The following is a 15,477-nucleotide window of genomic DNA, read 5'->3' as shown; positions in this document are numbered from 1 at the left end:
TGATGAAAGGAAGCTGGGAAGAGAATATGAAAATGATGGGGGCAGGCTCCTGAAGGAGCCTGGAAGTAATAAGGTTGAGGGCAGAGGGGATGTTATGACATATTTCACAAAATAAACATAATTTAACCTACAAAAATGTGGTAGTATCATCCTACTGCAAGAACATTTTTCAGGTTTTTTATAATGAATACAAGTGTGTCTTACACATAACAGCTATGTTCTTGAAATAGAATGATGTTAAATTAATTACAGAACCCTTTTGTAAATTCACATTATTGTAACAGAAAAGCTGCTAATCTTATCTGCTCTAAGTTTAGATTTTCACTGTTACTTTTGAGAAAATGAGATGTAACATGAATCTTTTTTAAAATAAGAAAACAAAACATTAAATATATATGTATCAATGTGCAATATATGTAACAGAGAAATGTGTGAATATATTCAACTGGGTCAAAACATTTTAGATTGTCTCTTAAATAATGTGCTATTGTGGGGACAATTAGGTAGCGCAGTGGATAGAACACCAGTCCTGAAGTCAGGAGTTCAAATCTGGTCTCAGACACTTAGCACTTCCTGCCTGTGTGACCCTGGGTAAGTCACTTAACCCCAATTGCCTCAGCAAAAAAAGAAGAATCATAATAATATTACTTGTATTAGGAGAAATTTCCACCTCAACTAATGATATGGTGCATTTTATAACAACACTAACAAAGCACCAAGAAGCTGGTAAAAAAAGATAGATTAAAGATGATGAAGGGAAAGGAGAAAGAGAAAAAGATGAGAATAATGGGAGGGAAGGGCAGTTCCTTAAGGAGAAGGAAGTTGATGTGGTCAAGAACCCAAGAGGAATGGCCATATCTTAGGAGCCTGGAGAAAAGGAAATGGGGATTGGTGAATGGGGAAGAGTTTTGAAGGGGAGATGAAACTGCTTGAGTTCACCTTATACATCTCTAGGGAGTAGGAACTGATACTGAGCTGTCAGCAGTGAGGTTGGAGTTGGAGGACTGGGGCAACGGCTGAGGGAATGGAGTATGATAGGGAGATCATCATGAACTCATTGACTGAGGGCTAGAAGAGACCTTAGAGGTGGTTGTCTGGTCCAACCTCTCATTTTACTGAGGAAGAAACAAGGATAGAATAGTACAGTGACTTGCCCAGGATGATCATAACGAGGTCTAACTAAACAGGGATTCGCACCCCAGGTCTTTCTGTCTCCATGGCCAACACGTATACATCATATTAGATGAACAAATAAAGCATTTGCTAGTCAGTCACTGTCTTCAGGAGCTACGTTATAGTGGCAACTGGAAGGCAGCCAGAAAAGGCCCTGTGACTCTGGTGACAAGACCTGTCTTCAAAACCTGGGTCTGGAGCAGGTGTAGAAGCAGTTTCTGAGCTGACTCCCCACAGGGGCGACTTCCCAGGATGATGGCCGCCAGGACCAGGCAGGAAGCCCAGCTGTTCCCAAGGCTCTTGAGCTTCATTTCATGGACTGTCTTCATCAGAATTTGAGAGGCCTTGGTGGTCAAGGGGATGATGGGAGGTGGTTTGGCTGGATACAATTGATAGATTGATAATCCATGGATAAAAGGAGATTCACATAGGTTGAGGACCCCCTAAGTCATATGGTATCAGTTATTAGATCTGTCCAGGTCTCAACTGCCAGGTTTTATGCCTTCCTCTCTTAATTATCTCCTATTTCTCTTCTCTCCTCTGTGCTTTGTGTCTGATTGTGTCCATGTTGTCTCTCCTTTTAGATTGTAAGCTTTTTGAGGGTAGAGATGGGTTTTTTTACCCTTTTTTGTAGCCCCAGCCCTTGGCACAGTGCCTGACGGATTGACTTGCCAGTGTTCATTGGCTTGGGGTGGGTGAGCAGGGTGGAAATCGAGAAGGCAGAGCTTAAGGATCGTCAGGATATGTGACGAATTCAAGAAGAATGGTTAAGTGAAGAGAGTTGTGGCTTTCTAGTCAGAGGACCTGGATTCAAATCCTCGAACAAATCATTTTCTTCCTTTGAACACCTCACTTTTTTCATTTGAAAATGAGGGGGATTAATGTAGATGGCCTTTAAGAACTCTTCCATTTTTAGAACTATGATCTTATGATACTTGTGACCTTACAAATTTACCTGTGGGTAAATCCCTCTCTCTTTCTGGATCCCAGTTTCTTTATCTGTAAATGAGAACTTTGAATTCAACAACCTGAGTTCCCTTCCAGTTCTATTTCTATGGTAGGATTGGGGGAGAGAGGAAAAGTTGAGGCTTCTTCTACCCATCCCACCTGCCAGCCATAACCCTTTGACCTCTCTGCTTTCTCAGGGCCTACTCGAAAGATAGTGAAAGCAGCTGGTTCCGTTCCCTCTTTGTTCACAAAGTGGATCCCCGGAAGGATGCCCATTCTACCCTCCTATCAAAGAAGGAGACCAGCAATCTGTACAAGATTCAATGTGAGTATATTCCCCTCTTCTCCCTTCTCTCCTCATCTTTTCCCTTCTCTTTACTTTCTCTCCCTTTGAAGCTTTCTAGGTTCCTTTTCCAGGGTATAGGCTGAACCTTTGGGCTTGACTCGGACATAAGCGTAAACAGGATGTTATTTTATTATGAATTTTATGTTGCTCAAGAAGCAGCCCAGATTCCTGGCCCTTCAGTCAAGAAGAGTTGGGGTTCAAATCCAGCTTGTCCTATATTGAATGTGTGACCCTGTTCAAGTCACTTCCAGATAGCTATCTAGGACTGTGATTTGTCCATTGGTAAAAGTGGAGTAATAAAATTAATATATCTTGACCAATCCTCCCTTGACAAATAATGATGATGTGTGGATCTTCTCTTAAAGCCTTCCTTGGATTCAACTTGGCTTGGTAATGGCCCTAGATTTTATTTTATTTTTTTATTTTCCAAAAAATATACAAAGATAGTTTTCAACATTCACCTTCAAAAAAACTTGCGTTTCAAATTTTTCTCCCTCTCTTCCCTCCTCATCCCTCCCCAAGACAGCAAGGAATCCAATATAGGTTAAATATGTGTAGTTCTTCCAAACATTTCTGTATTCATCATGCTGTGCAAAAAAAAAAAAAAAAAAAAAAAAAAAAAAAAAAAAAAACTCAGATAAAAAGGGGAAAAAATGCGAGAAAGGGGGAAAAACCCAAGCAAACAACTTAAAAGCTGAAAATACTATACTTTGATTTGCATTTGGTCTCCATAGTTTTCTCTCTGGATGTGGATGACATTTTACATCCCAAGTTTATTGGAATTGCCTTGAATCCCTGTGATGACTGTGTTAGCCCCCTGGATACCTTAGAATCACCTGGGAGTCAGGATAAGCAAAAGTCCTTGGTTTTTATTCTTGGTCTTTAGGGGTAGGAGTGAATTGGATGGACGCAGGATCTCCATGACCTTCCTTCTCTTCCTCTACCGCCAAAGTGACTCTGGCTAGTCTTACTCCACCCCTTAGTCCCTCCTACAATTCTCTATATACACCAATCATTAAGCCAGCACAGGATAGTGGGAAGGGCCATTTTCCAAGCATATGCTTATAGAGTATTGTCCAATTAGTAATTAGCCTTAAGTGCCCAAACCGACCACAGTGCAACAACTCAAGAGTTTCAGCCCTTTACAAATCCCCTCATTGTTGAAAAGAGCCGTGTCCATCACAGTTGATCATCACAATTTTCTTGTTACTCTATACAATGTTTTCTTGGTTCTGCTCACTTCACTTAGTATCAGTTCATGTAAATTGTTCAAAACTTTTCTGAAATTGCAACCCTGACTTATAGCCGTAGGTAAGTAAATTCTGCTAAATCTTACCAATCAATCAATTAGAAAGCATTTGTTAAGCACCTACTATGTGCCAGGCACTATTCCAGGGCAAAAAAAAGGTTTTGGGATAGGGTTAGTATCTACTATGCAGTAGGCCCTGTGTTAATTGCAAACTACAGTCCCTTAGGAGCCCACGGTTTTGGAAGAGACAACATGCAGACACCTGTATAGAGACCAGCTCTCTCAGGTTAAATGGGAATATTGCACCAAGGGAAAGCACTGGAGTTTTAGAAGGGTTGGAACAGGATTCCTGTAGAAGGCAGGCATTTTGAAGGAAGCCAGGGAGCCTGTAGAACTTGTGGAGGTGAGGAAAATCATTCCTCATGGGGACATTGAGAACTGGAGAGTGTTATCATGGAACAGGCAGCCAGGAGGCCAGTGGCCATGGGTCTAAGAATATTTCTGGGAGGAAGATGTAAGAAGCCTGGAAAAGGAGGAGGGAGCCAAGGTTATAAAGGGCTTTGAATGCCAAATAGGGCCTTTTGTATTTGCTCCAGGGGATGATAGAAATCATTGAACTTTATTGGAAGGGTTAGAGAGCAGGATGAATGGATTTTTTTGAATGAATGGATTAAAAAAAAAAACACATTTCTTAAGCACTTACTATGTATCTAGTTTATACTAACTAGGTTTAGTTAGTGTATATAAAGGAAGGACATCTCTGCCCTCAGGGAGCTTATATTATAAATAAGGGAAACAATCCCTCTATTCTTGTCCGCCTGCATTTTTTATTTCCTTCACAGGCTAATTGCACACTATTTCAGAGTCCGATTCTTTTTGTACAGCAAAATAACTATTAGGACATGTATACATGTGTTGTATTTAACTTATACTTTAACACATTTAACATGTATTGGTCAACCTGCCATCTGAGGGAGGGGATGGGAGAAGGAGGGGAAATTGGAACAAAAGGTTTGGCTATTGTCAATGCCGTAAAATTACCCATGCATATAATTTGTAAATAAAAAGCTATAATTTAAAAAAAAAAGGAAAAAATAAATAAGGGAAACTACACATTAAAGTCTGGCCCATAGGCAGGTAGAATGAAAGGCCTGGAAGCACTGAGGTACATAAGTTGGCCCAAGAGCAGAGCTAGAGGATGGTAGGGTATTAAGGAAGAGCAAAAGGTGAGAGCTGGTGGTCTTTCATTTCATCCAAAGGCCTGGAGTTGTTGACTTTCATCTCCAAAAAGTTCAATGAGCAACCAACCATTGAAGATGTGACGAGGGATGGCCCGGGCCTTATAGGCCAGGCCAGATTTGCAGAGACCAAAATGAGACAGTTATGGGATTAAGATTTAGAGCTGGAAAGGACTGGAGGAGTCATTGAGCCCTTCCTTGTATTACAGAGGAGAAACCCGAAGCCCAGAGATAAGCTAGATTACACAGCTGTTAAATGTCTTAGATGATTTTTGACCCCAGGTTTTCCTAATTCCCATTCTGAACCCTATCTGCTTGCTATGCCCCGGCCATCCCAGCCCTGAGGCAGCTTATGTTCCTTCCATAAACTATATTGCCCATCACTGGTTACAGATCAGACTCCACAAACCATCCTCCCGCTACGTGTTGGGTATATAAAAGTCCTTATTTTCATCACTGCTTGTTTCTCCATTGATCTTTGGAATATCATGCTTTTCTGAGGTTCCAGAACACATGTCCTCCATGGTCGCTGCTGCTAAGCATAACTGGAAGAATACTCAGTGTTAGGAAGGACTTTCATGTCAGGGATGAGAATGGACTCAATCAGGGCTTTGAGGGCAGAGAACTAGAATCTGCGGACACGTAAAAGTGCCTACTGTGTATCAGGCACTGTACTTAAATTCTGGGAAAACAAATAAGAAAAAGGACAGTTCCTGTCCTCAAGGAGCTTAGAATGTAATAGAGGAAGACAACTCACAAAGTGAGGGGAGAGGCACTGGGGGTGCCCTGCATGTAGGCTGAAGGGGTTCTGTGGAGTTAAATAAAAGCAAGCAGAACTACTGATGGAAAATGGAGGGTTGTTTATCAGTGACATGCCCGCCTGTAGCAAGTGTTTAATAAGTGCTTGCTGTTTGCCTTTTTATTTATTACCCAAAAGGAAATTAAGTGGTACTAGATTATAAAATGTGGGAGCTGGAAGGGCAGAATGGGGGATCCAAGAATTTGGGGGTGCAGCTCACTCCCTCCTGGTTTGAGGGTGGGCAGACTGACTGATTCAGTGGGGATGGGCCTCTCTGAGCTGAGCAGGGAAGGCTGCCACTGGTCCTAAGACAGGAGACTGGAACTCTTAATAGTCCAGGAAAGGCAGGCATAGTGAAGCCTTCAAGGAAGGTGAGGTGGGGGAGGGGAATATTCATTTGCTTATTTTTATAAACTGAAAATAGTTTAGCATTTTTGACTTCATGAGTTCTGGAGTTTTTTTTGGGGGGGAGGAGAAGGTGACTGGCCCAGGGTCACACAGGTAGGAAATGTTAAGTGCCTGAGGCCAGATTTGAACTCAGGTCCTCCTGCTTTAAGGGCCAGCGCTCTATCCACTGTACCGGCTAGCTGGCCCCAGGTTTTAAAGTTCTGTTGAAGCGTCTGACCTCAGTAGCGTTTATTATGTGTTTGGTGATGGACATATCAGAACAAGAGATAGTCCCTGCCTTCAGAAAATTCACATTTTCACGAGAGAAGTGCAACATTAATTAATCAACAAACTTTTATTAAATGCCTTCTGTGTGCAAGATACTTTGATAAGCACTGAGGCTACAAATAAAGGCAAGAATAATCCATCCCCTTAATCACAATATAATGGGAGTAAGAGGTCTCTCAAGGATAGGGCACCAGGCCTGGAATCAGGAAAACCTGACCCTTGCTAGCTGTGTGATCTGAGTGACCTCAGTTTCCTCATCTGTAAAATGGAATGCAATGCAGGAATAGCACTCACCTCCCAAGTTGTTGTAAGGATGCTGTCTTGGGGATGGTGAGCAGAGTTTTAGCCATTGTGTCCATTTTTACAGAAGCAGTTTCTTCTTCTTTCTCCTCGCTTCCCCTCCATACCCCTTCCTTTTCTAATAATAATAATAATAATAAAAGCACATTTATATGGGACTTTAAGCTTTGCTGAGCCCTTATATTTGTTCTTTATCTCATTTGATCCTTCATAACAAACATCATTTTCATAATCCTAGCCAGCATTTATTTTTATGATGCTCTGAAGGTTATAAAGTTTTACGTAATATCTCAATTGATTTGATTTTTAATATTTATTCAGATATTTTGGTGAATGATTGTTTAGTTTATATATTTTAGAGAGGAAGATCTTAAACCAGAAATTCCTAGTTTTGCTTAAGGCTTAGCAAATGTTGCCTTAGGCAAATCACTTTGCATTTATCTGTGCTCTGTCTGTCCATTTGCTATAGCTGGATGGCCTCTCGGGATCCTGGAAGTTCTACTAATAGCAAATAATGATGATAGCTAGCTTTTATGTAGCACCTACTATGTGTTACGCTATTTGCAAATTTATCTCATTTATTCTTCACAAATACCCTGGCAAGTAAGTGCTATTCTTATACCGTTTTTTACACTCGAGGAAACAGAAGCATATGACATTGCTATAGTACTCTAGGGTTTGCAAACTACTTCCCATACATCATCTCTTTTGATGGTAATCCTTGAAGTAAACAATACCAATCTTGTTTATTCCCATTTTATAGTTGAGGAAACTGAGACCCAGAGATATGAAGGTTCACATAGCCAAGAAATGTCAGGGATGGGATTTTTACCTGGCTCTTCTTGGACTGACTCCATTCTTGCCTCTAAATTTTAGGCTAGTTCTTCTCTCCCCTTTCCCTAAGTCACTCTTACCCCTCCTCTCAGCTCAGTCTATTCATCTAAGCCAAAAAATAACAGGTTTTTCTCTGATTGACTTATTGCAGTTCACAATGTGAAACCTGAGTGCCTGGATACCTACAATAGCCTCACGTGAGTCTTCTTCCCTCCTTTTGTTCTTTGGGCTCTGACAGACCAGGGGGCCCGGCCCATCATCATGGCTGCTACGCCCACCTTCCAGTACTGATCCTTGTCCATACTTTCCTCTTTCTACCATATTGTTTCAATCCAATCAATCAAGGTTTATAAATTCCCTCCTGTGTGCCTGGCACTGGGTGGGGAGTTGGGGGTACAAAGGCAAAAAATCTAAGCAGTCCCTGCCCTCAAAGGGGTTACATCCCATTGAGATGAAACTTGCACCTTCCTAAATGAAGACAAAATGTATATGAAGAAATTTAAATTATAATTGGGTCGGAATGTAGATGGCATTAAAGCTGAGTCTTGGAGACTCTAGGGAACTTTCCAGCTCTGAGCGCAGCCTGTGTACTGGTCCAGAGACCAAAAATGGGATATTGTATATGAGTACAGATAGGCGGTCTGTTAAGGGGGAGAGGAATATATTATCAGCCTAGTTGGGGAGGGAGAAAGGAGAGGAGAAGAAATAAAAGGGGAAAGAGAAGGGGAAGAGAGCAGGGGATCAGGGAGGGAGTAGAAAGAGAGAGAAAAAGGGAGAGACAGAAAAGGAAAGAGAAGGGGAGAGGAAAGGAGGGAAAGAGAAAAGAAGATGAGGGGAAGAAAGGGGAGATAGAATTCCAAATACCCCAAAAAAGTATAAATCTCCCCCCAGAAAACCTCGCATTTCACTTTCTAGAAAACTAAAACTAAATGGCTGCACAGAGAAAGAAAGGCTCTTCCTCTTCATCTTCTTTTTGCTTTTTCAGGGAAGCAGTGCTCCCCAAGCTTCATCTGGACCCGGATTACCCTTGTGCACTGGTGGGGAACTGGAACACCTGGTATGGGGAGCAGGACCAGGCCGGTGAGACCTCAGCTTCTGCCTGGAGGATCATGACTAGGGCCTAGCTTCTCCCCTTTCTTTCCCCAGAACCCATTCTAACCTTCCCTCTGGTGACTCCTGCTTTTCACTCCCTGATTGCTCACTGAACCTACCCCTGTCAGAGGGAACCAGGTGTCACTCTCTACTCTGACCCTTCTCAAAAGTTCCCAGTGACCTCAGACCTTGCCCTCCTTTCCATCCATCTTGCAGCGGAATTTTCTTCCGCATGGTATCTTCCCCAGTTAGAGTGTAAATAAGGTCTACTAGGTGAGGGACTTTCCTTTTCTATTTGTCTCCCCGATACCTAGCACAATGACTGGCCCATAATAAGCCTTTATTTAACAAATGCTTTTCATTCATCTGCCCATCATCCTCCTTTTAGACATAAGGGGACCGAGGCTCACAAGAAGCGTGGAGTTTTAAAATTTTGTACAGCCATTTCCAGTTCTGTCTGGCTCTTCATGACCCCATTTTGGGGAGTTTTCTAGGTATAAACACTGGAATGCTTTGCCATTTTCTTTTTCAGCTCATTTTGCCAGATGAGGAAACTGAGGTAAACAGGATTAAATGACTTGCCCAAGGTCACAGAGCTAATAAGTGTCTGAGGCCAGATTTGAACTCATGCAGATGAGTCCCCTTACCCCAGACTGGGATATGGCATTACTTAGCTGTCAATTTTCATGCTACAAGGAATCTCAGAGGTCATCTGGCCTACCCTGTAATGTTATGTAAGAGAAAAGTCCCAAGGGTAAAGTTATTTGCCCTCTCACTAGATCCAGAAATAGTAGAGTTGGGATTTGCACTGGGGTGATTGTAGGACTTGTCAGGGGGTCACTTTAGAATCCTGCCCCCCCTAGATATGGCACAGAGAGGTCAGAGAAGGTATAAAGGTCCTGCCCTTGGAACATGGGCCCTTTTCTTCTCTCCCTTCTAAAATGTGGGAGACGTATTTTCATATGGACACCGATAAGCTGAATTCTACACCAGATGGCAGTCAGGATGGGGAATGGATCCCATGCAGTAGGAGAATATGCTGCAGGAACTCGGAGCTCATAGCGCGGAGAAGAGGAGACTCAGGGGAGACATGATCACTGGCTTCTGTTATTATAAGAGCTATTATGGGAAAAGAAATTAGCTGTGTTGGGCTTGGCCCTGGAGGGAAGAACTGATAGCAGGACAAGGAAAGTGCAAAGGAGCCTGTTTTGGTTTGATGTCAGGAAAACTTTGAGAGCCATCTTTAGTGGTGTAGGAGGCGGCAGGCGTCCCCTTAAGGGAAGAAAGCGAAGACTTGTAGGGAAATTTATCCTGATTTATTCTGTGTTCAAAAGGCACAGTTACTGGAGAACTTCCCAGGAGAGAAGTATGCGTTCTCATGCCTCTTCTGACACCTACTGGTGTGTGACCGAGCAGGTTATTTAACGCATTGGTATTCTAGACTAGACGTGTCACACTCGGAGAAAAGGGGCCATTCAATGCTACATAAGGATTCTTGCTGGCTGCACATTAACTTAGAAAGCTGTACACCAACATTTTATCTCTATTCTGTTGCATTTTTAGTGACAGCAGGGTGGTGCAGTGGATAAAGCACCAGATCTGAAATTAGGAAGACCTGAGTGCAAATTCAGCCTCAGATGCTTATTAGCTACATGACTCTGTGAGCTTGTCCTGTTTGCCTCCATTTCCTCATCTATAAAATGAACTGGAGAAGGAAATGGCAAATCACTCCAGTATCTCTACCAAGAAAACCCCAATGGGGTCATGAAAAATAAAATGTATTCAGTCTTTTATTTTTATTTATTTTGTTAAATATTTCCCACTTCCATTTCAAATCTTCTTGTATTTCACACTTCTTTCATGATCCAAAGAGAAAGAGAAAGTGTCTGTCTCAATGGTGGAGTTTTTTTTTCATCTGGGAGTTTCCTATACCAATGAAATCATGAGTTTGCCCCCTCTTCTCTTTATTTATGCACACGTTGGTAAGCCCCTTAACAGAGTCCCTTCAAGATCCTTGAAGCCGGGATTGTTTTATTTTTGTCCTAGTTCTAAGTCTAGGATTCTATGATTTATATTTTTAAAAACCAAAAACCTTACCAAAGTGGAAAATGGGCTGGCACATATTTATTGTTCAGTCAGTCGTATCTGATTCTTTATGATCCCATTTGCAGTTTTCTTGGCAAAGCTACTGGAACATTTGTCATTTCCTTCTCCAGCTCGTTTTATAGATGAGGAACTCGGGCAAAACTGGGTTAAGTGACTTGCCCAGGTTCACATACCTGGTAAGTCTCTAAGGCCGGGTTTGAGCTTCGAAAAATGAATCTTTCTGACTCCAGACCTGGCTCTGTATCCACTGCACCACCTGTCTGTCTGCCTGTGTCATGTGGCTAACCAGGAGAACTTTACTGGCACACGATAGAATATTAATATACCTGCCAATTTATTGATATTTTAAAGGAAATTCTTGTTAATGTCTGGGTTGGCCCACATGACCTTAGAGGTCACTTACAACATTAAGTCTCAGTGATTTCCTTCTCCCCAGGGATTTCATAGAATCAGTTGAAAGGGACCTTATAAGGCTTTTTACACCAGAATAATGAGTCCCCACCTATAGCGTCTCTGAAAAATGGCAATCCAGTCCTTGTCCTGACCTTGCTTTTTAAAGTTTGACTTCAGCTACCTAAATAAAGGGCTTTGCAATGCTCCCTAGTCTGTTTTATCTTGCCAGAGTGATTCTGTGTTCCAGACTGCCGAGATCATTTTGAATCTCGGTTCTGTCATTGAATTAGCTGTTCTGCCAACTTTGTGTCATCTAGAGATTAAGTAAGAATCTCTTTTGTGTCTTTATTCCCAGAATTATGAAGTTTGAAGGGACCTAGAAGGCCTCTAACCTAATCTGTGCTCCACAAATAATCCTTTCTATAATATTCCCAACAAGGTCATTCCGCTTTTCCTTGAACGCCTCCAGTGAGGAGGGAGAACCTATTTCTCCATGCAGCTAGCTGCCTTTTTTGGACAGTTCCACTTGTTAGAAAGCTGAAATCTGCCTTTCTGTAACTCTGATCCGTTGAGTGAATGAAAATGCATTTATTAAGTGCTTGTTATGTATTAAGTCCTGTGCTAAGGGCTTAGAAATCAATCAATTAATAAGTATTAAGTATTAGTTACCCACTGTGTGGCAGACACTGCTCTGATTATTGGGGATACAAATTCAAAGGATGAAATAATCCCTGCTTGCAAGAAGCTTGCATTCTATTGGTGTGCATGTGCATACCCAACATAAAAAAAAGTTTTTATATAATATGTTTATTATTTATATATAATATAATTATATATATATAATATGTATTCTATATAAATATGTAAATGTTCTATAATTTTATAAGAGAATTGGCAAGGAGGAATAGAAGAATAAAAGTAAAGATAGTCCCTGCCTTTAAGGAATTTGCATTCTAATGGGGGAGAGAGCACACATGGGAGAGTGATGGCCAAATAGGACGGTGTTTTGTTTGGGAAAGTTAAAGAGCCTTATGAAAACAGTGACAGAGATGATTTGGGTTTTTCCCAGAATGAGGGTAGGAGGGTTCAGGAGACATACTTACAATGGTGTGGTGACTAATGAGACTGAACATGAAATGAAATGTGCTTGGAGTCAGACCCTGAATATAGTGGACAGTTGAGGCACTCAACAATTAGTTACCATTCTCCAAGATGAGAGATCTAGCCATGAAAGAGTTAAGTTCTTCAGAGCTTGAATTCTGGATTAGTCTGTATATCAGCTGGTAAAATGGCTAGGGAATCAATTGTTTTTCTAGTTCTGCCCACTGCGGCTGAGTAGCATGAATCTAATCCCTTTCACCATAACTTGAGTGACATTTGAAGGGCAGCCTTATTGTGACTATTATCATGGGGACTGATTCCCTAGTCAAAGGAAGGAGAATTCATGAAGGTTCAGGAAAGTTGGGAGGTCCTGGGGTTGAAGGTCTGGGAGGGATGGTCTGATGGGTTAAGGGAACAGTATTTGGTTGACGCCTTTTTTGACTTCCATCTCCTCACAGTACATTTGTGGCGATTCTCAGGAGGTTATCCTGCCCTCATGGACTGCATGAACAAACTCAAAAGCAACAAGGTAATCTATCAGCCAATAAGCATTTATTAAGCACTATGTGCCAGGGAATGTACCAAGTACTGTATTTGAAAAAAAGAAAAAAACAAAACAAAGTAAAGGAGTTTTAAAAGAAATAAATAATTACCTTAAAAAAGAAGTATGATATAGAACAATGGAAGCATCAAGAACCTGGGTTTGCTGTTTGAGTCCTGCCTCAGATATGTATAGATTGTATAATCATAGGCTAGTCTATGTCTAACAGTGTTCCAGGCCACTCCCAAGTTGCAGACAGCTGGCAGTTTGAACTAGTGGAAGAAAATTTTTCCCCTGGGAGTTCCCCAAATTGATGAAAATTAAAAGAGATGATACATTTAATAATTACCTAAGGGGCACATGTCATGAGACCAGAAAGCTGGTCTCAGAGCCTCTGACTTTATTATTGTAGGCAAGTCACTTCTCTTTTCCTTCTATGTTTGTAGGTTTTGTTGCTACTGCTGTTTTTATATTTTTGTGTCTGTTCTAATCCTCCTTTTTTCTCCTTTTGCTGCATCATTTTATACTCCTAATTTGAGTTTTTTCTTTTTAAAAATTAATTTAACTATGACATCTTTTTATTAAATAACAGCTCCTAGTTTTATTAACCTAATGAAATTTTTGTTTTTAATTTTTTAATCTCTTATTTTCAGGATTTTTCTTTTGGAGTTCTTTAATTGGGTTTATTTACTTTGCTGGGTTTCTAGTTATTTTTGTTTACATGCCCAATTTGTTGATTTATTCTTTCTCTTTTTTACTGTTGAAAGTGTTTAGAGTTTAACTCTAAAGTGTTAACTTTCCCCTAAGGACTTCTTTGGCTGCATCCCCCAAATTTTGGTATGTTGTCTTATTGTTGTGTTTATCTTTAATGAAATTACTGATTGTTTCTGTGATTTGTTCTTTGGCCCATCCATTCTTTAGGATTGAATTATGTGATTAGTTAATTTTTAATTGTTTCATCAATTGCCCTTTATTGAAAATAATTTTTATTGCATCGTGATTTGCCCTTTGTGGAATAAAAATTTTAATTATAGTAAAAAATTCATATAATATTTCCGCTTTTCTAGCTTGTTTATGTAGATTTTTATCCCCTAAGATCCGGTCAACTTACATGAAAGAGAAAGAAGTATACTCCTTTCTATTTCCATTTAGTAATTTACAAAGGTCTATTTTATCTAACTTTTCTAAAGTTCTATTCAACTCCACTTCTTTTAGATTTGGAGTAGGTTAGAGAGGGAAAAAAGGAGTAAAGAATTTTATTCTATATTTCTCCCTGTACTTCACTTAACATTTCCTTTAAGCATTTAGATGCTATATAATTTGATGCATATATGTTTAATATTGATCTTAATTGTCTATGGTACCTTTCAAAAAATTGTAATTTTCTTGTTTATCTCTTTCATTTCATAAATCTACTGCTGTTGTTTTGTCTAAAATTGTGATCACAATCCCTTTTTAAAATTTCAGGAGAAACATGATAGATTTTGCTCTAGATACCTATTTTAAGTTCTGCATATCTTTCTGTTTCAACTATTTCTTATAACAGCATAGTTAGAGATTCTTCTTTCTAATCCATTTTGCTGTTCTCTTCAGTTTTATGGGTAAGTTCATCCCATTCAAAGTTTTGATTGCTAATTGTACGTATCCTTGCATCCTGTTCTTTTATCTTTCCTTCTTTTTGTTTCCCATCCAGTCTTTAAGCATTTACTTTGCTTAAGACTAAACTCTCCCTTAATCTACCCCTTCTTAACCGTAATCCTAATCCTTCTCCCCTTTCTTTCCTGTTAACTGTTAAGTGAAATGTATTTCTGTACCAAACTATGTGTATTTCGTCCTCCTTTGACTAGTTCATATAAGAGTGAATGTGAAATATTACCCAGTCATCCCTATTCCTTTTTTATTTGTATAACTTTTACTTGTGTACTCTAATTGAGATGATTTTCCCCTTTTCCCTTCCCTCCAAATTTCATTTATTCTTTTTCCTCTTCTATTCTTCTTTTAAGATCATCAAAACATAACAATCAATTTCAGGGCTTCTGTCTAATTAGAATCCCTCTATAACTCCTAAAGATGAAAGAATTCTAAGGGGGATACATGTATGATCTCTCCATGTTAGGAGGTAAATAGTTTTCCCTTGTTTTGTTTCTTGTGATTGCCTACTTGCATTTACTTTTTTATACATCTGAGCACTATGTTTATATTTCCAAGTGTTTACTCAATTTTGTTACTTTCCTCAGGTAGCCTTAGAAATCCTCTATTTCCTTAAAAGTTCATTTCCTCCTCCACTTCTCCATAAGATTATATTCAGTTTTGTTGAGTAAATTATTTTGGGATGTAAGCCTGTAGCCTATGCCTTTGGAGATATCATATTGCAAACTATTTCCTTATGGTGGTGGCTGCTTAGTCTTGTGTGATACTAACTGTGGCTCCTCGATACTTGAATTCTTTCTAGATACTGCTAGTATTTTTTTCTTTGACTTAAAAGCTCTGGGATTTTGGCTTTGATATTTCTGGGAGTTTCTTTTAGGCGGTGATTGATGGATTCTTTTTTAGTTTTATTTTACCTTCTGGCTTTATGAGATCAGGGAAATTTTGTTTTATGATTTCTTGAAATATGTCTAGTCTCCCCTTTTGGTCATAGCTTTCAGGTAATATAGTAATTCTTAAATTCTCTCTCCTCAA

The 15,477-nt window shown here is 40.0% G+C and overlaps 1 protein-coding gene across 1 annotated transcript in view; it reads left to right on the top strand.

Annotated features, from left to right (window-relative positions):
• The window catches only part of NIPSNAP1 (nipsnap homolog 1), a 40,102-nt gene that overhangs the window by 12,832 nt on the left and 11,793 nt on the right, over positions 1 to 15,477 (top strand). The window contains exons 2-5 of the mRNA XM_031948886.1: positions 2,319 to 2,446; positions 7,714 to 7,759; positions 8,548 to 8,642; positions 12,713 to 12,783. Of these exons, the coding sequence (XP_031804746.1) occupies positions 2,319 to 2,446; positions 7,714 to 7,759; positions 8,548 to 8,642; positions 12,713 to 12,783 (340 nt within the window). The remainder of the gene's footprint in view (positions 1 to 2,318; positions 2,447 to 7,713; positions 7,760 to 8,547; positions 8,643 to 12,712; positions 12,784 to 15,477) is intronic.

Source organism: Sarcophilus harrisii, chromosome 1 (genome assembly GCF_902635505.1).
Source record: "Sarcophilus harrisii chromosome 1, mSarHar1.11, whole genome shotgun sequence".
NCBI lineage: Eukaryota > Metazoa > Chordata > Mammalia > Dasyuromorphia > Dasyuridae > Sarcophilus > Sarcophilus harrisii.
This window is presented reverse-complemented; position numbering and strand designations above follow the sequence as displayed.